Source organism: Pogonomyrmex barbatus, unplaced genomic scaffold, assembly GCF_055798465.1.
Source record: "Pogonomyrmex barbatus isolate J1 unplaced genomic scaffold, ASM5579846v1 scaffold2, whole genome shotgun sequence".
In the NCBI taxonomy this organism is placed as follows: domain Eukaryota; kingdom Metazoa; phylum Arthropoda; class Insecta; order Hymenoptera; family Formicidae; genus Pogonomyrmex; species Pogonomyrmex barbatus.
The window spans coordinates 16389460-16416883 of NW_028297116.1; the positions used below are offsets into that span (position 1 = coordinate 16389460).

At 35.4% G+C, this 27424-nt stretch overlaps 1 protein-coding gene across 3 annotated transcripts; it reads right to left on the bottom strand.

Moving 5' to 3' along the window:
• Window positions 1-606: 606 nt before the first annotated feature.
• Window positions 607-27199, bottom strand: LOC148936717 (uncharacterized). 3 transcript variants are annotated; one of them, XM_089077558.1, is made up of 5 exons: window positions 27062-27199; window positions 14352-14456; window positions 14087-14200; window positions 12055-12242; window positions 607-4993 (listed from the first exon to the last, which is right to left on the bottom strand). In XM_089077558.1, exons 3-5 carry the CDS (start codon window positions 14136-14138, stop codon window positions 4052-4054), a joined length of 1182 nt encoding a protein of 393 aa, XP_088933684.1. In that variant the 5' UTR covers window positions 14139-14200; window positions 14352-14456; window positions 27062-27199; the 3' UTR covers window positions 607-4051. The 3 variants fall into 3 exon arrangements, with proteins under 3 accessions (XP_088933684.1, XP_088933683.1, XP_088933682.1); XM_089077557.1 differs by having other exon boundaries at window positions 12055-12251; XM_089077556.1 differs by lacking the exon at window positions 27062-27199 and having other exon boundaries at window positions 12055-12236; window positions 14352-14450.
• Between the last annotated feature and the right edge of the window lie 225 nt (window positions 27200-27424).

Genomic DNA, 27424 nt, shown 5'->3' on the forward strand with positions numbered 1-27424 from the left:
TTAGTGGGAGAGCTACTGATTCCACGAAGCCCGTGCATTTCGCTCGCCGCTATTGCACTTTATCGTACTACGAGCGATAGCCATTGGGCAATCTTCTCCCAAGCTCGTGAAAGCACGGGCATATTTTTTCTAGCAGATTGCTTCTAAGCTTCCCTTAGAGATAACAATAGAGATAGGATATCATATGAAATTAATTTATTAGTAACTGACACTTTACATATCACAATGATATTCAAACATCATTAAAAAAGCTTTAAGCTTTTATTAAATGTAAAAGAAGACATTGTCTATTAAAAACATTTATTCCAACATTGTTTAAAATAATATTTATTGTAAAAAAGTCATTTACTAACACATTCGCAAAATTATCTCCTACGTAATCTGAACGTTATACGATTAGAAAAATTACTCAAATTAATGCACACATAATAAATTATAAGAAGGATTATTTTATCGATTAAGAGTCTTATATTTGTAATTACATAAATTGTAATTATATAAATAATAAATTCCTTAAATGTAAATAAATTAAATGCGCCAAACAAATATGTTATAATAATTTATGTTATAATATATTATAATAATTCATTAAAATTCATTATCATATTCTTTTGTCGAATTATTTATTCATTTTGCAAGTTGTTCACAATGTTTCAGACATTTTAATCATTTTTCTAATATCATTACACTTTTATATCTCATCGAAAACGTAACATTATTATTCTTTCACTTATATATTATTTGTTGATATTATACCCCTCTTCAAAATTTTTGAAATGCGAAGAAATAAAAAGAAATCAATTATAGAAAACAACTAATACTTTCACAAAAATTTTCGTACAATCGCAAGAAATTTCCGGAGTAAGTACAATGTTCAATAATACTTATAATTATTACTTGTAATTAAAATTATTTGGCAATCCCTATTTAAAATAAATATAGAACCATATAGAACCATTTATCAAGCGAGTGCTTAACGAAATAAATGCAACTCATTATTTTATAAGACTTTGTTTTTGTACAAAACAAAAGTGTATATATAAATCTTAATATTTATCGGACATTTACATCAAAAAATACATGTACTTTTAGAATTACTCTCGAATTCTTTTGATTCAAACAGTCTGAGTCGTTGAAAATACGAACATTTAAGACGTATCTCAATGTGAAGTCACAAAATTAACATATTAATTTATGAGTAGTCTTTATTATAATATTATATCATTTTAAAATTTAAAGCTTATATTTGGTCTGAACATATCTACATATGTATACACACACACACATATATATATATATATATATATATATATAAAATTATTCTACGATATTTTTATTATTGGCTAATTAGAGAAGGTCCCTTTTGTTAATAAATTTCCATCTGACACGAGGGAGCTATAATCATAAAACATTTCCATAAAGTTTGATAATAGAGATAACATGCATCTTGATTGCGAGAAATTTAGTAGAATATTTTGTTTTACACAAAAAAAGATCACATATTTGTTATTATTTAATAACTATAACTGATTTGAAACAATAATATATTGATTACTGTAGACAAGATACATTTTTCACATAGATTAATATATTGAACTGAGCCTTTTAATTATACAGTGGTGCAATTACATCAGGAGAAAAATAAAATGATAACTTTGTCAGCGAAGAAATTTGCGCTCCCACTTATATATAAATGCGCACGAGAAAGTTTTACAATAATATTTAGTTTTATTGAAGGCCGCTTTCCGCTACAGGGAATTAAACAGTGTTGATTTCTCTTTTTTTTTACAGAGTAACTTCGTTGCACTTTTAATTAAAGCATCAAACAGCAGACAAGGGCCTTTAATAAATTGAGAGACGCTCGCATTGAGTCTGGTAACGTCCCCTTTTTTTTAATTCGCTTTTAATTACCCTTTAGCGTGCACTCTCAAACTGAAAAGGAGATAATAACGGTTCAATGAAAGCGTCTCTTTAATTTCGTGCGCTACAAACACGTGTACAACTATCAATCTCACTAAAAACTCCCTAGCACCAAATACAGATCGCGGTATCATACCTCTCTCAATATTGAAGGAACTAGGTACTAATCTCATTAAGAACTTCTTATCCCAACAGATAAAAATATGTAGGCTCTCCGAAAATATCTGACATTAGTTCCCGCATATGTATATGTATATGTATGTATGTAATGTAATCATGTAAATCTATCTCAATTATTCAAAATAGATAATTATTTCGTTATATCATTATGGATATTCGTGGATATGACGGCGAATATTATTACTTTTTGTTTGTGGCTTTAGAATAGTATGCTTCGAATGCTTTTGTACTTTACGACAGCATTAACTGCGTGGAATCATGACGTAGCCGCGAAATCGAAAAGCAGAATTGAACCCATTACGCGATAATGAAATTTTAATGACCGTTGCGATCGTTAAATGTAAACGTATGGTCGTAATGCGTGGACCACGTATCGGATTTCGTATATCGGCGGCCACAAAGCCCGATTAACGAACCGACCGATACATTGGATATCAATTCGTATGACATTAGCTAAATTAATAGGCTCCGTAACGACGGGTTTAATTGAATTGCAAAGAATAACCGCGCGTTCGATGATTTTTCTATTAGAGCGCGACAGACTATTTTTCACGAGTGAAGATTTTTAAATAATAATCCCTGAGAACATGTGCCATTTTTTCATGTCATGTTGATGCTCGATGGCGTTGATAAATTCTACATATATAGAAACGATCGAGCGTGCCCGGTTTGCCGCCGTTGCGTCTAACCGATTTACGCTGCCTCGTGTGTGCAGACAATTTGCGAGAGCCCGTACGTATGTCTACAAATAGAGGAGATGCTATACGAGACTTCGTCTCTCCAAAGAATAGAGTAATCTCTCTACGGTTTGCACGCGCGCTCTCTACGACGGATTATGTCCGTCGGAGAAGAAATCCTGGAGAAAAAAATCTCCGTTTATAATTATGGCTACGAGATAAGATAGAGAAAGATAAGGTAGAGAAAGAGAGAGGGAGAGAGAGAGAGGGGGGAAAGAAAAAGGAGAGAGCAAAATTGGATAGGGATGAAGAAAGTTAGTCGGTTCCTTCCTTTCCGTAGGGCTAATATATACTCCGCTCGCTCGCATTAGACCTCGCGATTAAGGATGTTAATTAAAAATTCCGAGCCATACGAACGAACACGTTACAATAAGACGATATACCGGCGGCTCGCTATCGCGCCCTCCCGTTGTATTTGCTCGTTGCGAAAACTAGTGCGTTTATGTCCGCAATGTATCCGTTCTACAGTTTCATTATTTGACTACCGAAACTCTCTCGAATATACCATTAACGAGTCGTCGAGTAACGAAGGGAAATTCAACGGTGTTCCCCGGCCGAATTAAAATACCCATCATGTATCATTCATAAGGCCGGCTGAATCGACGCGCGGTGAGTAGTTTATTACATTTAGCCTGTAGCAAAAAAATAAATAAAGGCGAAAAAGAATGAAAGAAAAATCGCTAAAAGCTGCTCTTCAACGTCCTCTTGAAACGTCCACCTTGCGTATCGTCCGTCCACACAACGCGCCTTTAATTTTCAGAAAGCATCTGAAGACTCAACACGTGCTTAATTTCACACGCGAAAGAAATAGACGCGAAACGTTTCTCCAATCGTTTCTCTATCCGTGGCGAAACGCGAAGCAGGTGAGCGAGATTGAACCGACGTTTATCACATCAAAGGGAAATGAGGAAAAGCTGCAATCGCTTTTCGCGATCGATAAAAATTCGAATAGAGAGGCAAATTAGTTATTAGTCGCTCTATTTTGATAATACGAAGGATTAGTGCTCAGGGCTGTGATATTTTCAGAAGGATCCATAAAAGTACAGGAAAGCATACAAGCGAGGTTGCCACAAAGGTTGCGTCGAAGCAGAAGCGATTACCAAAGTTTCACAGCCGTATTTCGTTCAACGTAGCTCCGCGACTGGACCGTCGTCACGGAATTAACGTGATAGCATCGTCTTCTTCGCGCGTCTTCTTCCAGGAAGAAGCCGCGATTAAACGCACGTCGCTTTGTATCCGAGCACGACGTCGGACATTTTGCTACAAGATGGACGATCGAAGTGATGCACGGAATTGTTCCTCTCTCTGATTATGCTGCATTTCACCAGGCCATCCTGCCTGTTGTTGTCCACGTTGCCGATGCTACCGGGCAGATCTCTGCGCGACGACGATCTCCCAAGAGTCTCGATTTTGTCCACGTTGCTGACGCTCAATCGCCTGTCCCTTTGCAAGGAACTCCTGCTGCCCGGCGACTCCTCGTCTCTCTCCAGGAAGTTGCACACGCTGACTCGTCTCTCCCGCAGCAGGGACTTGCCGGGCGGGAACGTGGGCCTCGCCAGCACGTCCATTCTGTCGAAGTGACAGATGCTGTTGACGCGGTCGCGCTGAAACGGCCTCGCCAGGACGTCCGTCCGGTCGAAGTGGCAGATACTCATGCCGCGATCACGCTGCAACGCCGGCCTCGCGAGGACGTCCATCCGATCGAAATGGCAGATGCTCATGCCACGATCCCTCTGCAACGGTCTGGCCAGGACGTCCGTTCTGTCGAAGTGGCAGATACTCATGCCGCGTTCGCGCTGCAGCGCCGGCCTCGCCAGGACGTCCATACGATCGAACTGGTAAGTGCTGAGTCGGCGTTCGCGCTGCAACAGCCGCGACGTCTCGCCGATAGATCTGAGGGTCCTCAACGTGTCACCGTCGCATTCCTCCTCATCGTTCTGCAACCCCGCGCCCTCCGCGTGCACCAGCGACTGCAGATCGAACGCGCTCTTGGTACGCCTGGGCGTCTCCTGGTTGGCCGGTAGCAGCGACGTGCTCGAGCCCACGAATACGCTGTTCTGGCGCAGCCTGGCAGCCGGTCCGGTAGCCGAAACGCAGCTCACCTGGTGCACCGGATGCTCCAGGCAGTGGATGTTGAACTTCGAGTAGCTCCGGTGCTGCGAACAAGAGGAAAGTCCCGGCAAATCCTGATCTATTACGCCGCGTAATCTTGGAATTCACGACGTATCATGATGTTATATTCGTAACAAATTATGTTTAAAAAAAAGAATTTGATGAAGATGCCAAATGGAACGCAAAACTAAAAATATCTATACCATCTATCTTTGTGTTTAGAAATCTTTTGATCAATTTCATACAATGCTGCTAAAAGCATGTAGTTGTGATGTCAATACATAATAATCTATATTGATGATAACTTGAATGGAAAAAATTATTAATTTGCAGTAATAGATATCTTCGATAAGCGTATTTTGATATTGCAATTAAATGCCATAAATACCATAAGTATGCGATCCAGTATAAGTGTATCCAGGATTTTTATCGTGGAGGTTTTTATCAATTAATATTCAAACAGCAATTTTTGTGTTGTAAATTTTTTGTGTAATGAATTGCTTTTTTGAATATCTTAAAACTTAGAATAGCTTTTCATTCCTGATTTTCAATGAAAAAAATATTAAGTTTTATAAGTCATAACTTTAATTTTCTTTTTAAATCTCCAACTCTCCCCCTGGATATGCATAATAGCATATATATTGAATGAATCAATCCATTATTAAATTTATTATATTCTCCATTAAACGAAAATTTGTAAAATTGTATTTCTTTTAATAAAATATGTTTCTTTTAAATGATCTGTATTTATTCAATAATAGTAGCCAATAAATGATGAGCGAACTATGGTTGTGTGTTTCTATAGAAACATTTGGAGCAGAGATATATATATATAGCAAGATACGTGATCGATGGAGATGTTGAACGGACGTGACCTGATATACGGAGGTATGTGTCGAACACGTGATTTTCTAACAAACACGATGGCGATTTAATGGCCGTGACAATATTTTAGTGATAACAACAAGAATTTGTTTTATAAAAGCCTTGCGGCTAGCCGGGATAATATTGTTTCTCTGTAAATGAAGTTTCCCCGTAAAATACTAACGCGATCGAAGATCCTTCCTGCAAGACCAAAATCGGTTTATAACGCCATTCTGTTAAATTCTATTATAACTAGGAGAAAAAAAAGATCGCGTTACAAGATTTCCTCGTGGGACGTAAATAGGACATTTTAAAAGTCCGGGAATTTATGATATCGCGCTACCTTATGATAACTAGCTAAACTATGTAGTTGAAAATCTTCAATCGGATACTTTCGTATGCAACATATACGCCCGCGTTACTCGGTTTTCATTGTGAGTCGCAGGTATACGTTACTCTAGAAACCGAGCGTAAGTTGGTATCGCGTTGCATTTTATAAGACGTGGCTGGGCGCTGCATCTTCCGAGATTACGGGTGTCGCGAGTCCGTAAAAGGGCAAGGATGATATTGCATTTACATGTATTATGCAAAAGCGGACGGAGACGCGTACTCTACCGATGCTCCACTCAATTTACGATCCCTCGCGATACTCTGCCATGAGAGTAATTCAACGCAGAGCGTATTAGATAGAAACGAAATTAAAGTGTATCGATAAAGTGTCGTAGCTCAGCTAAACGAAAATAGCAAAACCGGATTTTTCATCTCATAATTTTTCCACCTGCAATCTTATTTATCTGATATAATTCTACGTTTGCGTTTGTGATGAAATGAAAGAGAGAGAGAGAGAGAGAGAGAGAGAGAGAGAGAGATTTTGGAACTAATTACTCAACTCCTGAATTATACGACTGGAGATGCTTGGAATGAATTCTCACGATCCTAATTATCGGAGAATGTTCGACGTTCAAACGTACGAGATATCCGATCGCAATGAAGTGTCCTTAAGCACACGTCGAAATTCGCTAAATATCTTCCTCAATTTATCTGACACGAACAGACCGTTCGTTATCATTAACTTCATGCATATTTTTCGATTATTTATAGAAGCAAGCTGTGCAAGCAAACAAAAGACTGCTGATAATAATTACTGCATGGCATTTATTCGTGCAGCAATCTTTTTTAAACAAAAAAGGCATGCAAAATAGACCGATACTCGCATTTCTCGAAGTATTGTTGTGGCTTTTCCGCGACGCTGATTGATTCTCCCTTGCGCTTACTCCGTGAACGGGTGACATCGCAAAGATCGTTTTGATAATTGTGTTATGACAAAGGATTAATGGGGGTAACAATATTATATTAATATTAATTTTTATTATTATTAAATTAGTATAATATTAATTTTTGCTCTTTTTATATAAAAAGATAAATAGTGCATGTGCATCTATAGTGCGCGTCTATAGTGTCTAGTATAATAAAACAAAAAATGAAGAAATTATACGCATAGATTATTTTATGTTAACGATGCATCTCACGTCGTTTTCTTCAGTAAATCGTGTCGTACTACTACAACTATTTAACGAGAAAATACTCCAACGAAATTAATTCGTTCGTACGATCGAAAGTCGCTGCAAGTTCTCTTCGATGGCTTATTCCCCGCAGCTTCCTCATCATCAATCATGAAAATTGCACGAGACAGCGATATCGTTTAACGCGGTTGCATCGGATTACGAATCTGAGAGCATACACACATCAAGGAGCAAGATGGGATAACATCTTCCAAACGAAAGTGCGTGTAATATATAGGACATCGCTTTTAAGGCTTTGATGGAACGATGTAGCGTACACTCACATACTCGCAGAATGACAAATTGCACGTGCAGATTGCACGTGTGTGCAGTTGAGTATGCTCATTATACAGATGCCGTCTTGAATATTGCATGTAATATCATGCCGTTATTCACAAGCATTAGCATAATTGTCGCATCTTATACAGATTGGAAATCTCATAATGGAATGTTGTTACAACAAATTTAACGTTAGAGTCTAGAAACTCTTTAACATATGCATCGGTCAATTACAACATAGAGAACAGTTTTCCAATCAAATTTAATTAGATACACATCTAAAAATAATTTCATTAAACCATCAAAATTATTATGTAGGACGCTTAAATATTATAATAATAACATTGAAAAATTTTTTATCTTTTCACAATCAAATTGAATGTCATACATCATAATTTTGAAGTCCAACAAAATTATTTTCAGATCTATATGTGGTTTTATTTTATTGAATTTTCTTTTTATTGAATCTATTTTTATTATATTGAATTTTTAAATTTGCCAATAAAACTGTTTTTTCGATATAAAAAATATTAATTCGTTGTATGAATAATACATATTTTTATACGATTTTACAAGTTGCACGGAAACGTAAAATTTATCAGTTTGCGATGGTTTGAGGATTCAGGTAAATACGCGAATATGTATATGTAGAGATTTGTAGATTTATGGATATATTCTGGAATTTATTTGATCAGGAGAAGATATTCGTTTGCACAGCGTGGAATATGCATGATGGGTAAGTCAGCAGTAGTGTTAATATGCCAGACTGTGTGTGTACGCGACACAAACTTCTCTAGAGCCTCTGACCGCAGATTGTAATCCCCCGGAAGCTCACAAGTACTCACTCGAACAATTTAGAGAACAATGGTAAATCCATTTGTACTCGATATTGCAAACGGGCGATCGATTTTCCTTTCGGGAAGAGATGTTAAATCGAATATTCGAAAGATCTTCACAGGACTCTCCCTCCCCCTCTCTCTCTCTCTCTCTCTCTCTCTCTCTCTCTCTCTCTCTCTCTCTCTCTCTCTCTTTCTCTCTCTCGTTTCAGTACGTGAATAGCGCAGTAGAACCAGACTTCAGCAACTCGTCTTGAGCTCCGGCATACTCGAGTATTCCTTGTAACTACATCGGTACCGAAGTCCGAATAAATCGAGGACATTCAGAATGTTTGCGATGCAGAACGATTAAATAGAATTAAGCAAAGTGTCTCGAAAAAAGTATTTACATCTATCTTCATTAAAGCACTCTCACAAATTGGCTGACTACGCGTATCGCGAATGAGTAACATTGTTGACTGCCTTCGATTTTTGTGTCACGTCACGGGATAAGATGCTAATTTATGTTGTCACGCGCCTCGTTAAGTTACGTTGCTATAAGTAGTTTTGAATTACATCTCACGGTCAGATCTCGCTAATCCGACATTTTATATTGCTGCGGCATTTAATATCTCGATTCAATCGCTTGTTCGTGCGTATTAACGAATTAAAAATAGCCTCAAGCCTCAGTTTAATTTCCCTCGGATATCCTCCACAAATCGCGATACGCGATTTTAAGATACGCGATTGTCCGATTTAATAGAATCGAGGTCGACTGCTTCTGACATGGTAAACGCCAATGCAATCGAACGTTTCCAGGATTGAATGACCATGGACGCAGAAATACATATTGACGAACGGTGATTCCTATCTGAAAGTAATTGCTCGAAGCTCACGGACGTGGAACGTACGTCCGTGCACATGTATGTACCTCTCTATTTACACGTGTTAAAGCAAAAGTCCCTTCAGTGTTACGACAAAAATGATTTAATGTAGCCTTTATGCCGCGTTTAATAAAACCAGATGTTATTTCAGCGTTTTTATACGATTAATTGGCGCGATAAAAAATAGAATGTCAATAGAATACATTGGGAGGCGAGATTTTATACGAAATAAATGGATGATAGCTCTATATATATATATATAGAGAGAGAGAGAGAGAGAGAGAGAGAGAGAGAGAGAGAGAGCGAATCCGTAAAAACTCAGCTGTTATGCGATGCAACGAGATGATCGCGGCTTCCGTGAACCTCGTTGTTGAGCACCCATTTCGTCGGACGTTTCCCATTCGCGTTGTGATTTGTATTCCTTTGTACTGGTAAATCCAATGCCGATATATGCGATTGACATCGCGAAATATTCGGCGCATCCCGCACGCCGATAAAAGCCGATTCCAGACACCGCGCGTTATATGCTCACAAAATTTTTTTCCTAAGTCGCTTGAATAATAAAAAACATCGCTGCGACGTTTCTACGGTAAAAGAAATTCGTCGTACAAAATAGCGAACACATTTACATTCTAAAATCTCTCTATGGAATTACAAAAATATGTTACAAATATAAAATATGTTACAAATCCTAAAATATAAATGAAAGATTATCCGCGTAAACTTTCACGGTTTCGTTCAGATTTTATTCATGCGTTTTCATTATGATGGAAAGGAGAGAAAATATATTTTATCAGATAATATATATATATATATATATTTCCACTTCGAAATCAAAGCGGTAATCAAGAAAATCGAGTTTGGGATCGCATTTATATGTAATCAGTCAAAGGCGGATATCCATTATGTTGTTAATAAGCAGCAACGTGATAATCAATCGACAAAGATCAAGCAATCCCTAGGCGCTTTGATATGATAAATGATAAACTTCATATTCACGCGTAGCTTCTTTGTGTAAGAAATTCATGTGAAATATATATGATTATCTGGAACGAAACTGGAACATACATTATATGAAACATGTGTTATTCGCATCTGACTGCGAAACGCCCGTTCTGGCAGAGAATGCGAGAGAGTTCATAACAAGTACATAGTAATAAATCTTCTCATTTATTTTGCATTCTTTCATAAATGATAAATAAATCGACATAAATTGTATTTGGCAGTTAATGGATACTACAAAATTTAGGAACTCTCAAAGCGCGTATTTAGAATGAGGAATGAATGGAAACATTGATATTTTGATTTATCGGATATGCAAGTCTTTCAAGTTCGTTTTTGTAAAGCGCAAAAGTTTATTAAAAATGTCTTTGAAAGAAATAAATGAAAATGATGAAGAACAATAATTAATATTAAATTTTACAATTTTTTTAAAATTTATTAATGTTTCCGGCTTTACATAGTTTTTATGTAATGCAGAGTTTGCACATTATTCTGCTAACTCGATTCCTAAGAATGGCATGATCTGAAGCTGAAGCTGAATTACCATAAGAATCTGGTGAAAATATGAATAAATTTATGATCGCATACGGAGAATCTATGTAAAAGCAAGCCTTATCGTCTATGTGACCCGCATGGTGTATGGAAAATACGTTATTTCTTGCGTAAGCTCGTGCCAGTAATGTCACGTGCAAGTTACTGCTTATTTATGTTATGATATATAAAATATTGCAGACATGTGTTTCTATTAGATTGTAAACTACCTTCATTGTAAAAGAGATTAAATGTTACTTATCAAATTGAGTGAGAAATTATGAAATTTCTCTTCAATTTCTCATCAAAAAAGACCTTATTATTATAATATAAAATATTTGATATTTACACGTTAATCGATCCTTCAATTTAATAATAACTTTTAAATTATTCAACAGTATACAATAATTCAATAGTATATAACCGTGTTATATACATCCTGGGTAGGTTGGTTACGGTGGTTATTACGTCGGTCTCATGAGTTTGCGAATCTCCTTTAACGATGGTTTAACATACCGAGTTTGCCCTTCAGCAATGTGGTAGAGCTCCATAATGCGTGCGTTATTTTGGTAATTAAATGGAAAATAATCAGAGTCTCGGTGTTGCTACATAAATATATCGGGAAATTTAATTTCCATCCCGCTCACTGTGGTATTTGTGTTCCGCAGAATTATTTAATTTACGTGTCACGAAGGAACATTGTAAATTATTTAATTAAATAATACTACTTATATAAAATTGTGAAATTCATAAAATTTATAGGAGAATATTAAAATAATATCTAAAAAAATTTTGTTTGGCTAAAGCAAATTCAATTTTGTTAATTGATATCTTTTAATAAATATCGAGCAATATATTAAATTAGTGTGTTTGGTAAATAGGATCCAAATTGTTATCTAAATGAAAATGCCATTAATTTACTCTGATTATGCAATTATCCATTAGTCGCATGATATCGATATGCGTATCATGTTACATAGAAACACAGTCTGACATACAGGAAGCTGTTTATGTCATCCGCATTTACGTAGATTATGTGCATTATGCTAATTCGACGATGCAATCCAATATGTTCTGACAACTATATACGGATATTCTGTATGCTAACTGTATCGATGCGGAATAGGAGAGAATTGACGAAAAGAGACAGAAGAGCGAACACACTTACCTGGAGTGAGTTCGGGTCGATCATGGTGCAGCTTTGTCTGTGTTGCTGTTGAAATTTTGGTTGGTACGGCTCGAGCATGCGGATCTTGCCCCATCGATTGAAAAACAGAGCGATGGCAGCCACCCACAGGACCAGAACAAGAATGACGATCAGGGCCTCCTCGGCTCGCACCACTACCGCACCTGTTCCTGCGATCCCTGATTAAATCCACTCCCGTTTCTTATTTTGTAATAAAGTATACAAAAACTGTGCAATACTGACGTACAAAGGAAGTTTACGTTGAGAGATTAACTTTTGAAGAATGCACAGTATGAGCGCCCCCCTCTCCATTAATTTAGATTAATATTAAGATTGAAGTTAAAGCAATGCTCACGATGTGACCTAATTTCTCATGTGCATCCCTTTGATCTATGAGCTAACTGCGCGAACGTGTCTGGTTAACTGTAGAAGAGAAAATAAACTCAGGAAATATCGCTCAGGGGTACAATTCGATGTTCAGTCGCACGTAAAACCTTTGTTGGCGGTCCTACAATGCCGTCTAACGATGTTTCATAGTACGTTCGCATGGCAAACGATCGAACTGATAAATTGATATCCGCCGTTCCACCCCCCGGTCGAACCTTCCGAAGAGAGAAACTCCACCTCGCGAGCTATCATGTAGAAAATCAGAAGAGAGGCTAGACAGATTCCATTATACAATGCTTGCATACTCGCTTCTGGCATCCGTGCTATACGTAGAATATATGGCTAAGGATGACATTCTATACATAATTTAAATCTACTTTAAATCTCTTCTCTCTGTGAGCGGAATTTTACATGCATTTTCAAAAATTTACATATTTAAGGAATTAAAATTTAATTAAAGTAAGTTCAAAACCGCAACATATTATAAAGCTTCCATTATTCTTTTTTCTCATTTTACTGGATTTCATTTCTCTTATATTTTAATTGCGAATTTCATCATAAGTACGCCAAAATGTGAAGTTTTATTTCTCTGTTTTCATCACCGAACAAAAATTCCTCAGTCGATCTCTCTGTCAACAACTTTTCGAAAAATCTCTAAAGTGTCGTCAAGTTAACATGTTCGTTCACATCTCCATGTAAAACTAAAATGGATAGCTATGAAATGAATTGTATCAGATTAACATCCAATATCGGAAACTCGATTATTGGAAAATTTACTCGTTTTGCACATTTTGTAATAATCAATTATTTGCCCAATTAATAGCGCAACGCGTTACATTTATTCGTTATAGAACGTTATTACTTCGTCGCGTTCGTAAAGTTTTCGTGGCTATACTGTAGAATATGAAATGATCTCGGAGTAACGTTTCGTTGATTGATGAAGATAAAATTGAATCGACGTGTAGAGTGAAAGTTCAAAAGGTACACACTGAAAAATGTAGTTATTCCACGGATCATTTCTTTGTCGCGAAACAGGAGTCGGATCAAAAATTCACGACAAATGTATATGTACATGTAATAAGAAAATATACGAAGGATCCTAAACTACTCTCCAGAGAATGAAATTGAAACATCATTCGTGATCAATGTTTCAGAGAGATCTCTCATCAAACTTTTAATCTCATTTTTTGTCATGTTACATTTCGTCTCCACGTTGTTCGACATCTCTATAAAATTAAGACTCGTACGAAAACTTCACCAAGTTTAAAGAAAGTAATCATACGGAAAATATAAGTTCTCGCAGATGTTCCCTCAAAAATTCAAATAAATTTCAATTATTTTTCCAGTTATAAGAAATAAAGAAAAGAATTGAAAAAAAGCATTATTCCATATTAACTTCTTTGCCAGTTACATTTCGTGTCTAAGAAATTAAAAAAGAATTGAAAAAAATCATATTATATATAAGTTTTTTTCATATTAAGTTCTTTAAAAAAAAAGAAAAAGAAAAGAAAAGGTTTTACGCTTTCTTATCTTGCTATCAAGATTGGACAAGAAATATCATGAAACATAGTCAGAAATGTACTAGGATTACAATTTCCGCCGATTTATATGAAGTTATTAGACTCACCGTCGGGAAAGGTAGAATTGAGTTCAGTGGTGGCTTCCAATTCCGATGACATGGAACCGACGATGACAGCGTCCGGTGCTTCCTCGAGCACCACCTCGATTTTTGTCACGTCACCTGTAAACGAATGTCCAGAAATTTTAACATATCTCATTAATCATTGCGCTGTTATAATTAAATATTAATTACAACAGTAATTAAAACTTTTTAATTAAATTTTTTATCATTTCTATCTGTTTCTCTTCCTCTCATGTATACGTAAACGTACCGCTTCCATCATCGTCGTGACGCTTGCTCGGCGTAATTGTAACATGCCGATGTTTTTTGGGTCGATCGCTTCCCTCCACAATGAGATGTTCTCTGCTATGACAGCCTTCAATTAAAAATGAAAAATTGTTAATAAAAGTATTAATTAAAATTCAACTATAAATCTATCTTCCATCGGTTTGAGCTTAAAATCCACTTTGAATTTGCAATTTATATCTAAACTTAAAGATATACTATTCTATTTATAATTTTACATAACATTATAATGTATAATTTTACATTTTTTGTAACACACAAAAAACATTTAAAGAATCAAAAATATACACATATAAAATATACTATATTAAAGGTACGTTTGGAATCATAAATAGAATTCTATGTTGAAGTTTGATACGAATTATGGATCGTCTAAAATGAATTTAACTTCAGAATAACTTCTTTACTAACAGTCATATTTCTGAGAAAAATTCGTCTCTGAAGAATTGATACGTTGTAATAAAAAATTCTCTTAGATCTATATATTTTAAAAGGTAGATTTACATGAAGAATGTCGGATTGCGTTTGTGAAGTAAAAATGAGAAACAGGACAGCAGAATGCAGAAAAAAAAAAGAGAGAATCCCCAGTGGTGCTGAAAATGTGCCTCTTCGCTCGCCCTCATGCATTATTCAGAGACCACGCTCGGATACATTTGATATATTGGTTACGTTTTTCCGGTTCGCGTTTTCATCGCGAGCGAAAAGAGTTTCGCCCCGTGACAGCGTAACGGCGACATTCGTTTGCACTTTCGTATATCGCATACACACAATTTCGACATTTTGGTTTAGCGTCGGCGCTAAATCTTCTAACGGCGCGTCCCAGATAAAGCGATTTCAAAATCCGCTTAAGTTTCGCCCATTGCGTTTATCTTTCTGCAGCATAAATCACACGTCCGCACGCTCGTTAAGCCCCGACCAACGAAACGACTGAAAAATCATCGATCGTACACGCTCGTCGACCCTGAAATTATCACGCCGGGCACGCGTAAACTTCGCGAATATTTTTCAAGCGTGTATCGTTAATAAAAAAGCGGGATCTATCGACCTATCGCCGTACTGTAGCTCCATAAATAATGCACGCAGCTAATATAATATAATACTCGCGTGCTATGAGACGACTATTAAGGGAATTGCCGTAAGAAAAAAGACTCACATACGGTCGTACAGATTATGGATATTAAAAGATGTTACAATTGCCGCAGTCACGTATCACTGAAATAGGTTCGTCGAAAGAGTCGAAGACTCTTGTTATGACTCTTTTTGATTTCACACCGGAAACCCCGCAACGGCGGACACTCACTGGCCAAGCGACAAATCCCGAAGTCTCATATTTCAGAACGGGGATTCGCTTACAGCTGAAAACTTCTGACGAACGGGATGCACAAGGGGTGAGAAAGTTGTGTCGACGACACATAAATGCAGCGGTGTGCGCGAGAAGAGCACGCGAGTAATTACGCCTGAGATTTTCCTTCTTTTTCCTCTCTCTCTTTCTCTCTGTCGTTTTTTCACATTTTATTCTCCCGTAGGCAACAGCGGCGAAAGAAGGAGAGATAATCGTAACGCTTAAACGAGATACGAGATTTAATGGAGCCGCAAAGTTGCGGCTCCGAGGTGTCTTTTTTGTCTTTTTTGACAAAAAATTCTACGACCTTGGAGTGATAAAGTACATGCGCAATAAAAAAAACTTGAGAGATCAACGCGCGCGCGTTTAATTATACATTCTTAGCCTTTATACTAGATTACGCGTAAAATTCTACGTACGGGTTTCTGTTTTATGCGTTGTTATACGTTATATTCTTACAACGTGACGTTATTTCCAGACGGCAATTATGATGTAATTTTCATTCGCCTACTCGAATATTCTACTTCTACGGATTGAAAATAATCGGTGCTATTAGATAATTTTATTATACGCTGAAACCTGCTCGCAATTCCATTATATAAAGTCAATTGACGATATGAGTCGATTATATAACATGTAATAAGCAAGACCGGTTTACAAAAACGTATATATGAAGATAATTCACATGTTTCAGGACAAAGCTGCCTTTAGCTGCCTTTTGAACTATTTAATATGTATGTGTATTAAATAAACGCTATTATTATCCGCGGAAAAATGATAATATTTAATCATAAATTATGATTTTATTTTTACAGAATTAATTTGACGTACCTTACATTAATTATCTTTTACCTATTTTTATAATATTACCTCAAGCTTTTTTTGGAAAATATGTATGCACATACGTATGCTCATTTCATTATTGTAATTTTTATCAGCGCAAAGAGAACTATATATACACTTGAATGTGCTCCAAGGAAATTCAGAATGGCAGAACTTGAAACATGAATTTTGTAAACTCAGAAGAATGCTGCTAGAGAGAGTTTGTTCTGTTGAACAACGTGAAAAACAAAACGTAATTTTATAAATCAAAAACAATAATCCATCTTTTTACCGACATTAAACAAGATGAAAAGTTGCAACTTTTCTTGGAAAATCTTAGAGAAATCGTATCTAGAGGATTTTGCGATCTCTGGTCTATAAAGTCTATCATAAAAGAACGGAAATATTTTATGAGGCTTGTCTCTTACATCTATTACTTTTCAGGAGATAAAAATTTTTATGTATACAATAGTTTTATTTAAACGTAGTAATAATTTATAATAAATATTTGATATATTGTAAAATGACATATATATATTAAAACTTTTTTCTTTTTTAGACAATTATCATTACTTCTTTTCATTTATAATTGTTTTTCATTTCGCCAAGATACTTTGAGAAATTGCTATTTTCATTCCTCAGACGTTTTCTCACGTGTCACAAAAAAGCTCAAGAATGCGACAACAATTATTAGAAATGAAAAGATTGTATGCAATTGCAAACCTTAGTTATTGCATCATAACATTTGCAGTAAAGCATTACATACAATAAGCTAACATATAAAATCGGTATTAAATTGTTTCTGTTCTTTAATCGACAGAAGCATTCTTTTCACAATCTCGAGAAACGGATGCTTTATTTCAAGGGACGGACATATAACTTTACTGAACAATAAGACTTGGAAAGAATTGTACGACGTTTTAATACAACGTTATTGTCAACTTCTTTCTATCCATAAAAATCCACTAAGCGTAGAGTTGACCGTTATAAAAAAAAAAAAAATAATAAAAGTTATCAAGCTTCTCTGTAATGTCAAGTCGTATAGCACTCAAGTATATTTTTTCAAATTTTAAAAGAGAAATGGATTTCTATATTTTTATTATTCCATATTTTTATAAAAATTTATTATAAAAAAGTAAAATTAAAATTAAATTAAAGATAATTGAATATTGAATATCTTTCCATACATACATTAACTTCGCTGTTTCATAATCTTAATCCCACTTAAATTAATTAAATTGTATTATTATAAGAGCTGTGTCCCCATTACATAATTCCATTCATGTTTAGCTATTGACAATGGACCTTGATATTACGGTCTCCATTTAACAAAATGCAGTGCTTTATGTGGAAATTTGTGAGAATAAATTGAGCGAAAGTTCCAACGAAGTAAGAACAAATATCGAGGTATAATAGGGTGCAGTGCGCATTCCGGGGTTTAGCACAAAGTTTCTTAGCACACAGCATGCTTCGGTCACAAACACGATGAGCGCGTCTTGTGGTAAAGTACAAACATTGTTCCAATCCATAGGGAACATACAGCTGTCCAGTAACTCATATAACTTCGCAGTGTATATAATAATAATAGAATTTTTAAGTAAATTGACTTGTCATAAGTCAGTCAAAACAGAAAATAAAATTGATTATATGACAACTTCCAGGAATTAAAGGTCCTTAATCTTTTTAATATTCTTAATAAAAAATAAAATATGATTTAATTTTATACTAATAGATTCTTTTATGTATTTCTGAATATTATATCTATGATAATATTTATTCTGGTTTTATTTATAACAAATGTAAGACGAATGAGAAACAACTGACGTCAAAATAGCGCGTTCTCGTATTCATGTTGTAATTAAACACATAATAACAGTTATTCCGATTAAATAACGCTGAAAAAGAATTAATTACATAGGAAACTAAAGCTGTAATTTCACGAACACCGAGCAAAACGGAATTACTCTGAGTTTTCTAACAAGTGATGTAATACGATATAAAGTTGTTACTTTTCAAGCGTGACAAAGCGCATTCTAAAACACGATTTGCAAAACTATTTACTTTATTGTTAATAATGTGTTAAATAATAGTCATGAATTAATCTAGGTCTTCTATACATTTTGCCCTTGTATGATGAGAAAATGTGAAATAAAAAATAAAAAGAATATATATAGAATAATATATTCGAGAATATACAAGATATAGGTGATATATATAGTTTTCAAGAGCATGTATTATTCGTGAAGAAAATGCTGTTCGACAAGAAGGAAAGCTTCAAAAGTGATATATACGACTGCATTTTCTCAGATATCTGTACAAAAATGCATTTTCTCGATGATACTTATTTATCAAGTCGGTCGCAGAAGATTTCTTTCCGAGACTCCTCAAATGCTTCTATAATTGTAAATCCCTGTTGCGATATTTTCACGTAATATGACAATTTATGTATGCCATTCGTCACATGAAATCCACATTGGATTGCATTGAATCGTGCGCCCTCATTCTTTGGAAACAATGCTCAGGGCAGAACATATTTACATTCAAGAAACAATGGATGTTATTTTATCGATTTAGATACTTTTAAAAATATTATTATCCGTATCTTATCCATTCTTTTTTTGTTTATCAGTTGGTTGTCTTATTCGCTTTTCAATTTTACGTGTTATATCAAATAACCGATTAGTGATTGGAATACAAAAAAAAGAGCGTTCATTTATTCTCGCTTTCTATATTATCCAAAATAACACGCTAAACAAAACTCTAAGAAAACTCTAGAATTTATCAATTTCAATAATTTACTTTCATAAACTATTTCACGGGTTTTTATATTTCCTCAAAAAATATGATATGGACCTTCCATCAGATAAAAATCAAAGAGAGTGCACGTTGAACCATACTGTAATTATGTTTTCGTTATATCTACCATTGCACCAATTTGTTTACGAACAGAATAAAAAGAGATAGCAGATGGTCAGAGAAATCATGTTTTTCTTTTCAATTTCAGAAAGGAAACCACGCAGGAAATGGCTATCTCAAACGGTTGCGAGGCAAAGGAAAAGGTTCCCAGGAAACATTTGGATGAAACGGTGCTTATGATACGTACATATAATTCCTCCTTTATCATTTGGCTAGTCAACGGGAAATCCCGTAAAACTAAAGGCGAGATCTTCGATGTTCTTCGATGGAAGTGTCTCTTCGCATCGCATCCCATATCTCTCGTAACATGTTTTCGCGCGAGAACGATTTCATCTCGGACTGCTCCAATTCGATTTACCAAGAGAATATCGTCAAAGACATTTGCGTTGTTATTGGAGATTTTAAATTTTTCCATCTCTTTCTCTCTATCCTCTTCGAGATATATATTTCTTAATTGCACGCGCATTATACTGCCGAAGAAAATATATAAAGGAAATTTTCAACAGCACATATTATTATTGTGAAAAAAATTGTGCTATTCAACGGGAAGATAAGTTTCGACAATGTTATCACATTATCGCAACAATTCTTATTGAAGTCTTTAATGTGAAACAGTATATGTAACGCTGACTTTTGGAGTAAGAATTCGACATTCAAACTATAATGGAGAGAAGTTTCGTGATATACATCTACAAGTACTGTTACATTAACTGCCTAATGTATAAATGTCTTCGCAGCCTTTGCATGAAAATGGCCTTTGAAATTCCATCGTCTTGAAAGAAACGTCAATATTTGCGTCGATTCTATTCCCGCTTTTCAAACTTGCGATCCTATGTGCGCCGACGAATCTGACATTTTCTGTAATATTTTGATTGCCGAATGTTTGACTTTCTCTTGGCTCTATAGATATTTCGTATCTGTGAGCCATGTGCACACTGTTTATGCCAAAATCATGATTCTGAACTACAAAATTGGCTGTCCCCGCCGAAAGCTAACAAAAACACTGAGGGAACTTGACAGGCCTGCTTTATCGAATGATCTTCAGTGCGGGTATTGTCAGCAGCACGACGAAAGATCGATACCACCGAAGCTGCGAAGGAAATTGCGGAGCTCACCTAGATGCAAATCTTTCAATTGCCCATTCATTAGCATAATTAATCGACCGGATCGATTTCACAACGAGAGGTAATCGACGCATTTAACATCGAATCCTCGTCGATTAAGAAAGAAATCTGAAATGCCGTGGATTCCATGCAATCGTGACATTTTTTTATAGACACCTGGCATTTGCAACTATAAATAAAAGTAGGTAGTTATCGATGCAAGTCGATTGAAAACTCATACCACGGAACGGAACTCTATATGACTTTATAATAAATGTGCAATATAGTGAATGATTAATGGATATCTAACATCAGCGACGCAAAAGCAAAAAATTACAGGTATCAGAGGGAGAATTACGCCGTGTTTAAGGCGAGTAGCTTTTTTTATTGAAGACAGGCGAAGAAAACGAAGAAAGTCGCGGTAGACAGTAATTGATGGAAACGGATTACGCTTGGGAAGTATTCTGAATTTTTTTTGGTCCCTCTTAGGCCAGACTGCATTCGCCCTTACTAGTCTCTTAATGATATCAAAAAGAAAGGAAGAAAAGAGTTTTCTCCCTTTCTCCCAAAAAAGAAGAATCTTACGATCTACTGAATAATATCTGTTATTAAATCGGCATTTACAGAACACTGCAAAAAAATTAATAGAATTTATTTCTATATATTTATAATTTAATTTATTTTAATCAAAGCTGACGCGACAATATCTGATAAATGTCTCAGAGGAGAATTGATGCTACGAAATTTACCGTCGATGTGGAATTTATGGGATCTCACAAGTTAATCCATGCTCTCGTACCTGGAGATAACGAAAATGAAGATAACTAGGTCCGGTCAAAGAAGATATATCTAACTAGACTGGATCTTGTGATTGAATTTGTGATTTCGCATTACGTGCAATCTCGCTCTCAAAATTAAACGGGTATAATTACGAACGATTTGCGCGAGTAATTCATTGCGAGAAAACCAATCGAGGTACATTAATCATACCATGAATTACACAGTTTCAATGAAAAACAAGTGGAATTTAATTCATTTTTTAATGTAACGAGAGGATTTTAAAATAAATAACGAACATTAATGTTTCCATATTTCCATATTGATATCAGTAATTGTATCGAAGATTTTTTTTTTCGTTTTTACAGTTCATGATAAAGACACAATACATAAATATAAAACAAGATCGACCATATTGAGTAATGTATTTCTATACATTACTCGGCCAAGAAACAAGGGCTAATAATATTCCCTCTCATAGGGAAAAAAATTATAAGATCAGAAAAACAGACGAAATTAAAATAGCGGTTCCATTATAGCAAATAAGACATTAAAATCATTAAATGAATTTTTCAACAATAAATTTAAGTAGTAACAAGAACAGCAAATTCATCACGATTCTCTGTATGTCTGTTTTTCTGCTGTTTGTCATTAGAGCCGCTAGCTGAAAACTTCGCTTATCAAAACAAAGTTTTATCCTATCCATTAGCGTAAAGCTGCATCAAAGTTTTTTATGGTGTAAATCTCTTCCCAGAAAACGTCATATATCTTGTGCAAGGGAAAGAGAAAAACAAAAAGAGGAAGAGAGAGAGAGAGAGAGAGAGAGAGAGAGAGAGAGAGAGAGAGAGAAGGAAAAGTGTGATCCAGTAACAAAAATCAGAAATAAAATATGAATTAAAAGAATATAATAAAAATATAAATATAAATTTAAAAAAGTAGTGACGTGATAACTTTATAAAAAAAGACTAATTTTGAGAAACAATCGCGATATTAACATTATATAAATTTACTGGGTTTAAGATTTTTATGTATTTTCCTTCGACAATAATGAGGAATAATGAAGACCAGGGAGCTTGGTCGCTACTATTTTTCGAACTGAAAATTTTACTCATAATATTATCACGACGTTGCATTGATCGGACCAACGTAGTTATCTTCCAAGACACTAACAAACTTGTTACGAGAAAATGCACTTTTAGTGACTTCCACTTTTACTTACTTCCACTTTTACACCTTTCACCCCTTTTTGCTTGGGAACGGCCATTAACGAATTTGAAGCGACGTGAAACATGCGGTTTTTTTCGATATTTCTGAAAACAAACTTGGTCTTCATGCAGCAGCCAGCCGCAGTTCGGAAGCTCCAAGTCCGAGCGCCAATAATTCTTTAAAGCCCGTTATATGTCCGCGCGAGAAGAAAAGCGGAAACGTTTTATCCTCGAGTCACACAAAAATCCTGATTTACCAGCGATAATACTTTCTCGTAAAAATCTCCCTTGACAAAAGGGTAAGGTATAATATGATATGAAAATGTCTTTCATTTTTATCCACTCCGGGGTAACGTGCGCACACATTCATTCCTCTCCATTTTATATATAAACGTTGCCATCGGAGAAGATTCGAGAGAATAAGTGAGATTAATGTTCCTAGTACCTTCCCTTAAGCAACCATTCGAATTTTGTTTCCACGCTGAAAGTTTGTTGAATTCCGACGCGAAACAAGATTAACTTCTCTAACAAGTGCAAGTATATAAAAGTTGTTCGATCATAAATGCGTGCTGCACCACCGTGTAAACAATTGGCATTTATTATTTCGAAACAATCGATAGGTGATCGATCGATCTAAGTTGACATCGAAGGAAGAGGCGCCGTCGAAGTGATAAATCAAATATTTTATGACGATTCAATTTACAGAAATTGCATATTTTTAATAACCTTTTTAATTAAGTAATTTTCTTCGTGGCTGCTAATTACGACGGTCGATGGCAAATTATTATCATTATGAATCACATAATGCAAATCTTTAGAAGTGTAAATCTTTAGAAGTAAAAAATCCGAGAATGCTTATGAATCAAAAAGTTTTGTAAAGAATTTTTTATTTATACACGTTTATGACTTTTGTATAAATTATACGAACAAAGTAAAGTATATTTGAGATGGTGTTCAATATCAATCTCTTTAGTTCTTTCCTGACACGGACAACTTGCTCTTGAATGCAATTTAATTTCCGCATAATTTCACCAACGTGAAATTAAATAAAAATTGGAAGAAATTAATTTTTAGTGATATCAAGATAAAGCTTGAGAAAATTATAATTATCGAGTTCAAAATATATTTATAATTATGGCAAAACATGCAGTAAATTAGTTGCACAAATTCTACTTAAAAAAAATACTAATAATTTTTAATTTTGGATGTAACAAAGAGATATAAACGTTGTACTCCATTTTTTGCATTTGCATCGATACGATTAAATGTAGAATTTACTCGCAGCATCGAAAAATGGGTTTCGCCGATTTTAACCCTTGCCTGAAATGCCCTTATTGCTTGGGAAAAATCGAACGTTTCTACGTCATTGGTCATAGTAGCCGGGCTCATAACATTGTCTCTCACAACGGCTGATCGAAAGTCGGCGCGTTCCGTGTCTGTTCTGCGAAATTGCGGCTGGAGTCCATTTTTTATGAGATACAGAGTTCAATATCTCTTTGCCTAGCGACCGGCGAAGTTCCGTGCGTTGCGAAGTTTCGCGCTGGCCAATTCTCTATAGAGCGCCGCGCTTCAAAGTTATTAACAACGACTCGGATCCCACAAAGGGACTTGAGTATCAAAGTAAGGCGATTGTAGGTACATTTCACTCGTGAATGGTCACACTAAAGGAGCGAAGAGAAAAATTTATCTAATGCCGTGAGTGCACGGCATTAAATATCGGCTTCATGTTCTTTCGTTCATCCTCTATATATTAAAAGCAAATATATTTATCATATATTTGCGTCTTTCAAAACGACGTGTATCGACATGAAAAAAAAAATGATTTTCGTTTTAATATTGTCTGACAATTCCCTTTATAGCTGCTTTATATTTCTCTAATAATCGAGAAGTTCATCCCTTCGCATGTTCGTCTACGAAAATTGGGGACAATCGATGGTCACAAGACCCTCAGGATTTCACCTATCAGGTTCGTTAATCTCAATCAGGGATCGGAATTACCACAAAGGATCGCGCATCGAATATCTTGTCCACCTCACATCTCGTTGCATCATCAAGTTACCCAACGATACGCCAAAATATTTCGATCGTATCTGTGGTTTATACACTGAATATTCGCCTAAATTTGAGACTAATCTTTAATGTAATCTAATCTTAAGAGTTAACTCGAGTCACAGAATATTAAAATGTGTAATACTTAAACAGCGATTTTCTTCGATATTTTTACTGGGAAAAGACGCCTTTGCAACAAATAACATTATGTGTCTACTTTTTACTAACTTATTATATGACTTTATCGTTTATAAATTATATCAATCCATCAATCAGTAATTTTACGTTTGAACGGAGAATACAAAAAGAATACAAAAGAACGAAGTTATTATAATTACAAATATTTAAAATGAAGAGTTCAAAGAGTTTTGCTTACGCAAACAGAGAAGGGAAAATTGAAAATTCACCCTTTGAGTACTCGCAAACACGTCGCATGTCGAAAACTTGGAGAAACGTGGCGAATGCACAAAGGAAAAGTTTTCGTTAATTCCTTTCGCCCGCGTTAAATTCGAGCGGATGTTATCTGACCCATGTAGAAAAGCGATTTTGTGTTTCGATGGAAAATAGAGTTTTTATCGCGGTTAATATCACCAGGGATTACATCGAACATTTTGCTTGCCTCCCTGCCTCGGTTCAACAAATATCCTGTCGGTGTGGAAATCGAGAAACCGAAATTGCTTCGTTAAAGATTCCATTTCGTGACTGCGTATTCTGCGTATTGTTTCATTGGATATTTATCTTGCGTTATGGTGGAAAGTAACGAAATATAAATGTATTACGAAATTATGATTGCGCATGAATTTAAAGCTTTCCGATTAATCTAGCTGATTACGTTATGTAATCTACGAGCAAATCACTACATTACATATGTATATTATAATGTTTCCTAAATTTCCATGCTGTAGAAAGAAAATTTCTACCTAATTAAATTGAATTAATTAATAATTTTAATAAAGGGATTTCACAACGTGCCGCAATTTTACATTGCGCGCCATAACTTCCATTGTTCCATAATTTATGTAATATGTGAAAACATAGCGCGCTGTGTTTTTACGTATATTTTTATATTTTAATATACGTTGACACAAATGGCGAAACTCAGTCCTATATAAAGCTGCATTATGCGACTTTAAAATGTCAAACGCGAGAAACTTCTACAAAGATTGTTCCAAATGAACATAATAAGGTTTAGCAGAACAAAATCTTTGTTCTAAACAACATTTGACAGTTCGCAAGTTTACTTTATTATGAGAAGTTTTCAACTCTTTAAAATTTCACCGCTTGCAAGATAAACCACCGCCGTCTCGGGGGAATGTACAAGCTCAGATACGGTGCCTTTAAGGGAAGTAAATCGCGTTTTATTTCCGGAATTGTGAAAATCACCTACCAATCCCCTGGAGTACATTCGGATACCCCTTGGAGAAAATTTCTAACTAAGGTACTAGATCTTCTGTCTCCAAATGGATTTGCAAAACTCGTCGAAAATCAATGCAAATCGCAATTGCATTTAGTATATATGTAACAGGATATAAAATATTTTATTTTTTTTATATCTTTATTTATTCAAATCTCGATTATTACGTCATTCCATGAAAATTTCTCGCTAAGGATTACACGATTATTCTCAAAATTCGCAACTATGAGTCTAATTAAAAGATTGAATTTAGAAGATAAAACATTCAATAGATAAGAGATAATAATTTTTTCCATCACGCAATTTTTGCGTCACGTCCGTAATTTCTTTCTTACGAATGGCAATAAGATACGGCGGATTGTATATATTCGCGCGTGGAATATTTAAACAGGCATGAAACAAGCTATGTAAAATCCAAGTCTCCACGGAGGGAAATGAATGGTCAGAGAGCGCAACTATTACAGCGAGCATTCCAGATTTATGCGAAATCCGAAATAGCGCGTGTCGAAGTAAAGAGTACAGCGACAACTCGGCTTTTCTGTAGATTTCCTATGTCAATCCGCGAGAAGTTACAACGAGGTAGAATGCCGCCGTCGTCAGGTGAGCATCGATGTATATTGCATTATTCAATACAGTAACCAAGTATCATCGGACATTGAGACTGCGTTCCTGGGGTAGATATTACATTCCAAATGTAGGCGCTCTATGTTGCACAATATCGACCGTATATACTTTTGCAGTAGTTCTCACCTTTCAAGTTAATAGCGCACTTATGTCAAGTGCGAATCGAGTTATCTCTATAATCAACATTACAACTCTTTAAGCCACAAATTTGTTCTCTAATAATTCATGCAAAAAATTTGAATAACGGACTACTGAGTGGCATTGTCTCTCTTATTAAAGCATCAAATGCTGCATTTTTATTTTCTCACGTTTTCTCACGCCGTTTTTTCTCTACTTTTATTTCTGCTAATTACAAGTATGCAAAATTTTTAGTCACATGTAATACGACTATATTTCGACGGAAACTTCAAAAGAACTTCTTACCTCTGGCGGCGATATTAAAAATGTACGTTGAACTGTGATGAATCCGAATGCCCCTCTCTCTCTTTTTTCTGTCTTGATACTTGTCTTTTTTTTTTTTTACACCACTGATGAAGAAAAGGCCGACAAAAGAACGCGATCTTTACCCGCGAAAGTTCTCCACGTGACTGACGGGAATAGGTGTATCCGTCGCTGCCGGGAAAAGCCAAACAGAAATCTCCTGCAGCGCGCAGACTCGTTGGCGGATGGAGCACGTCAAAATAAAGCAAGACACGCATGTTTTTGGATCTGTTTATCTTAGCTGTGCTACATTTCAAACTTCCCATTAAAATTAATTTAAAAAATACATGAAATCTGACGCGACGA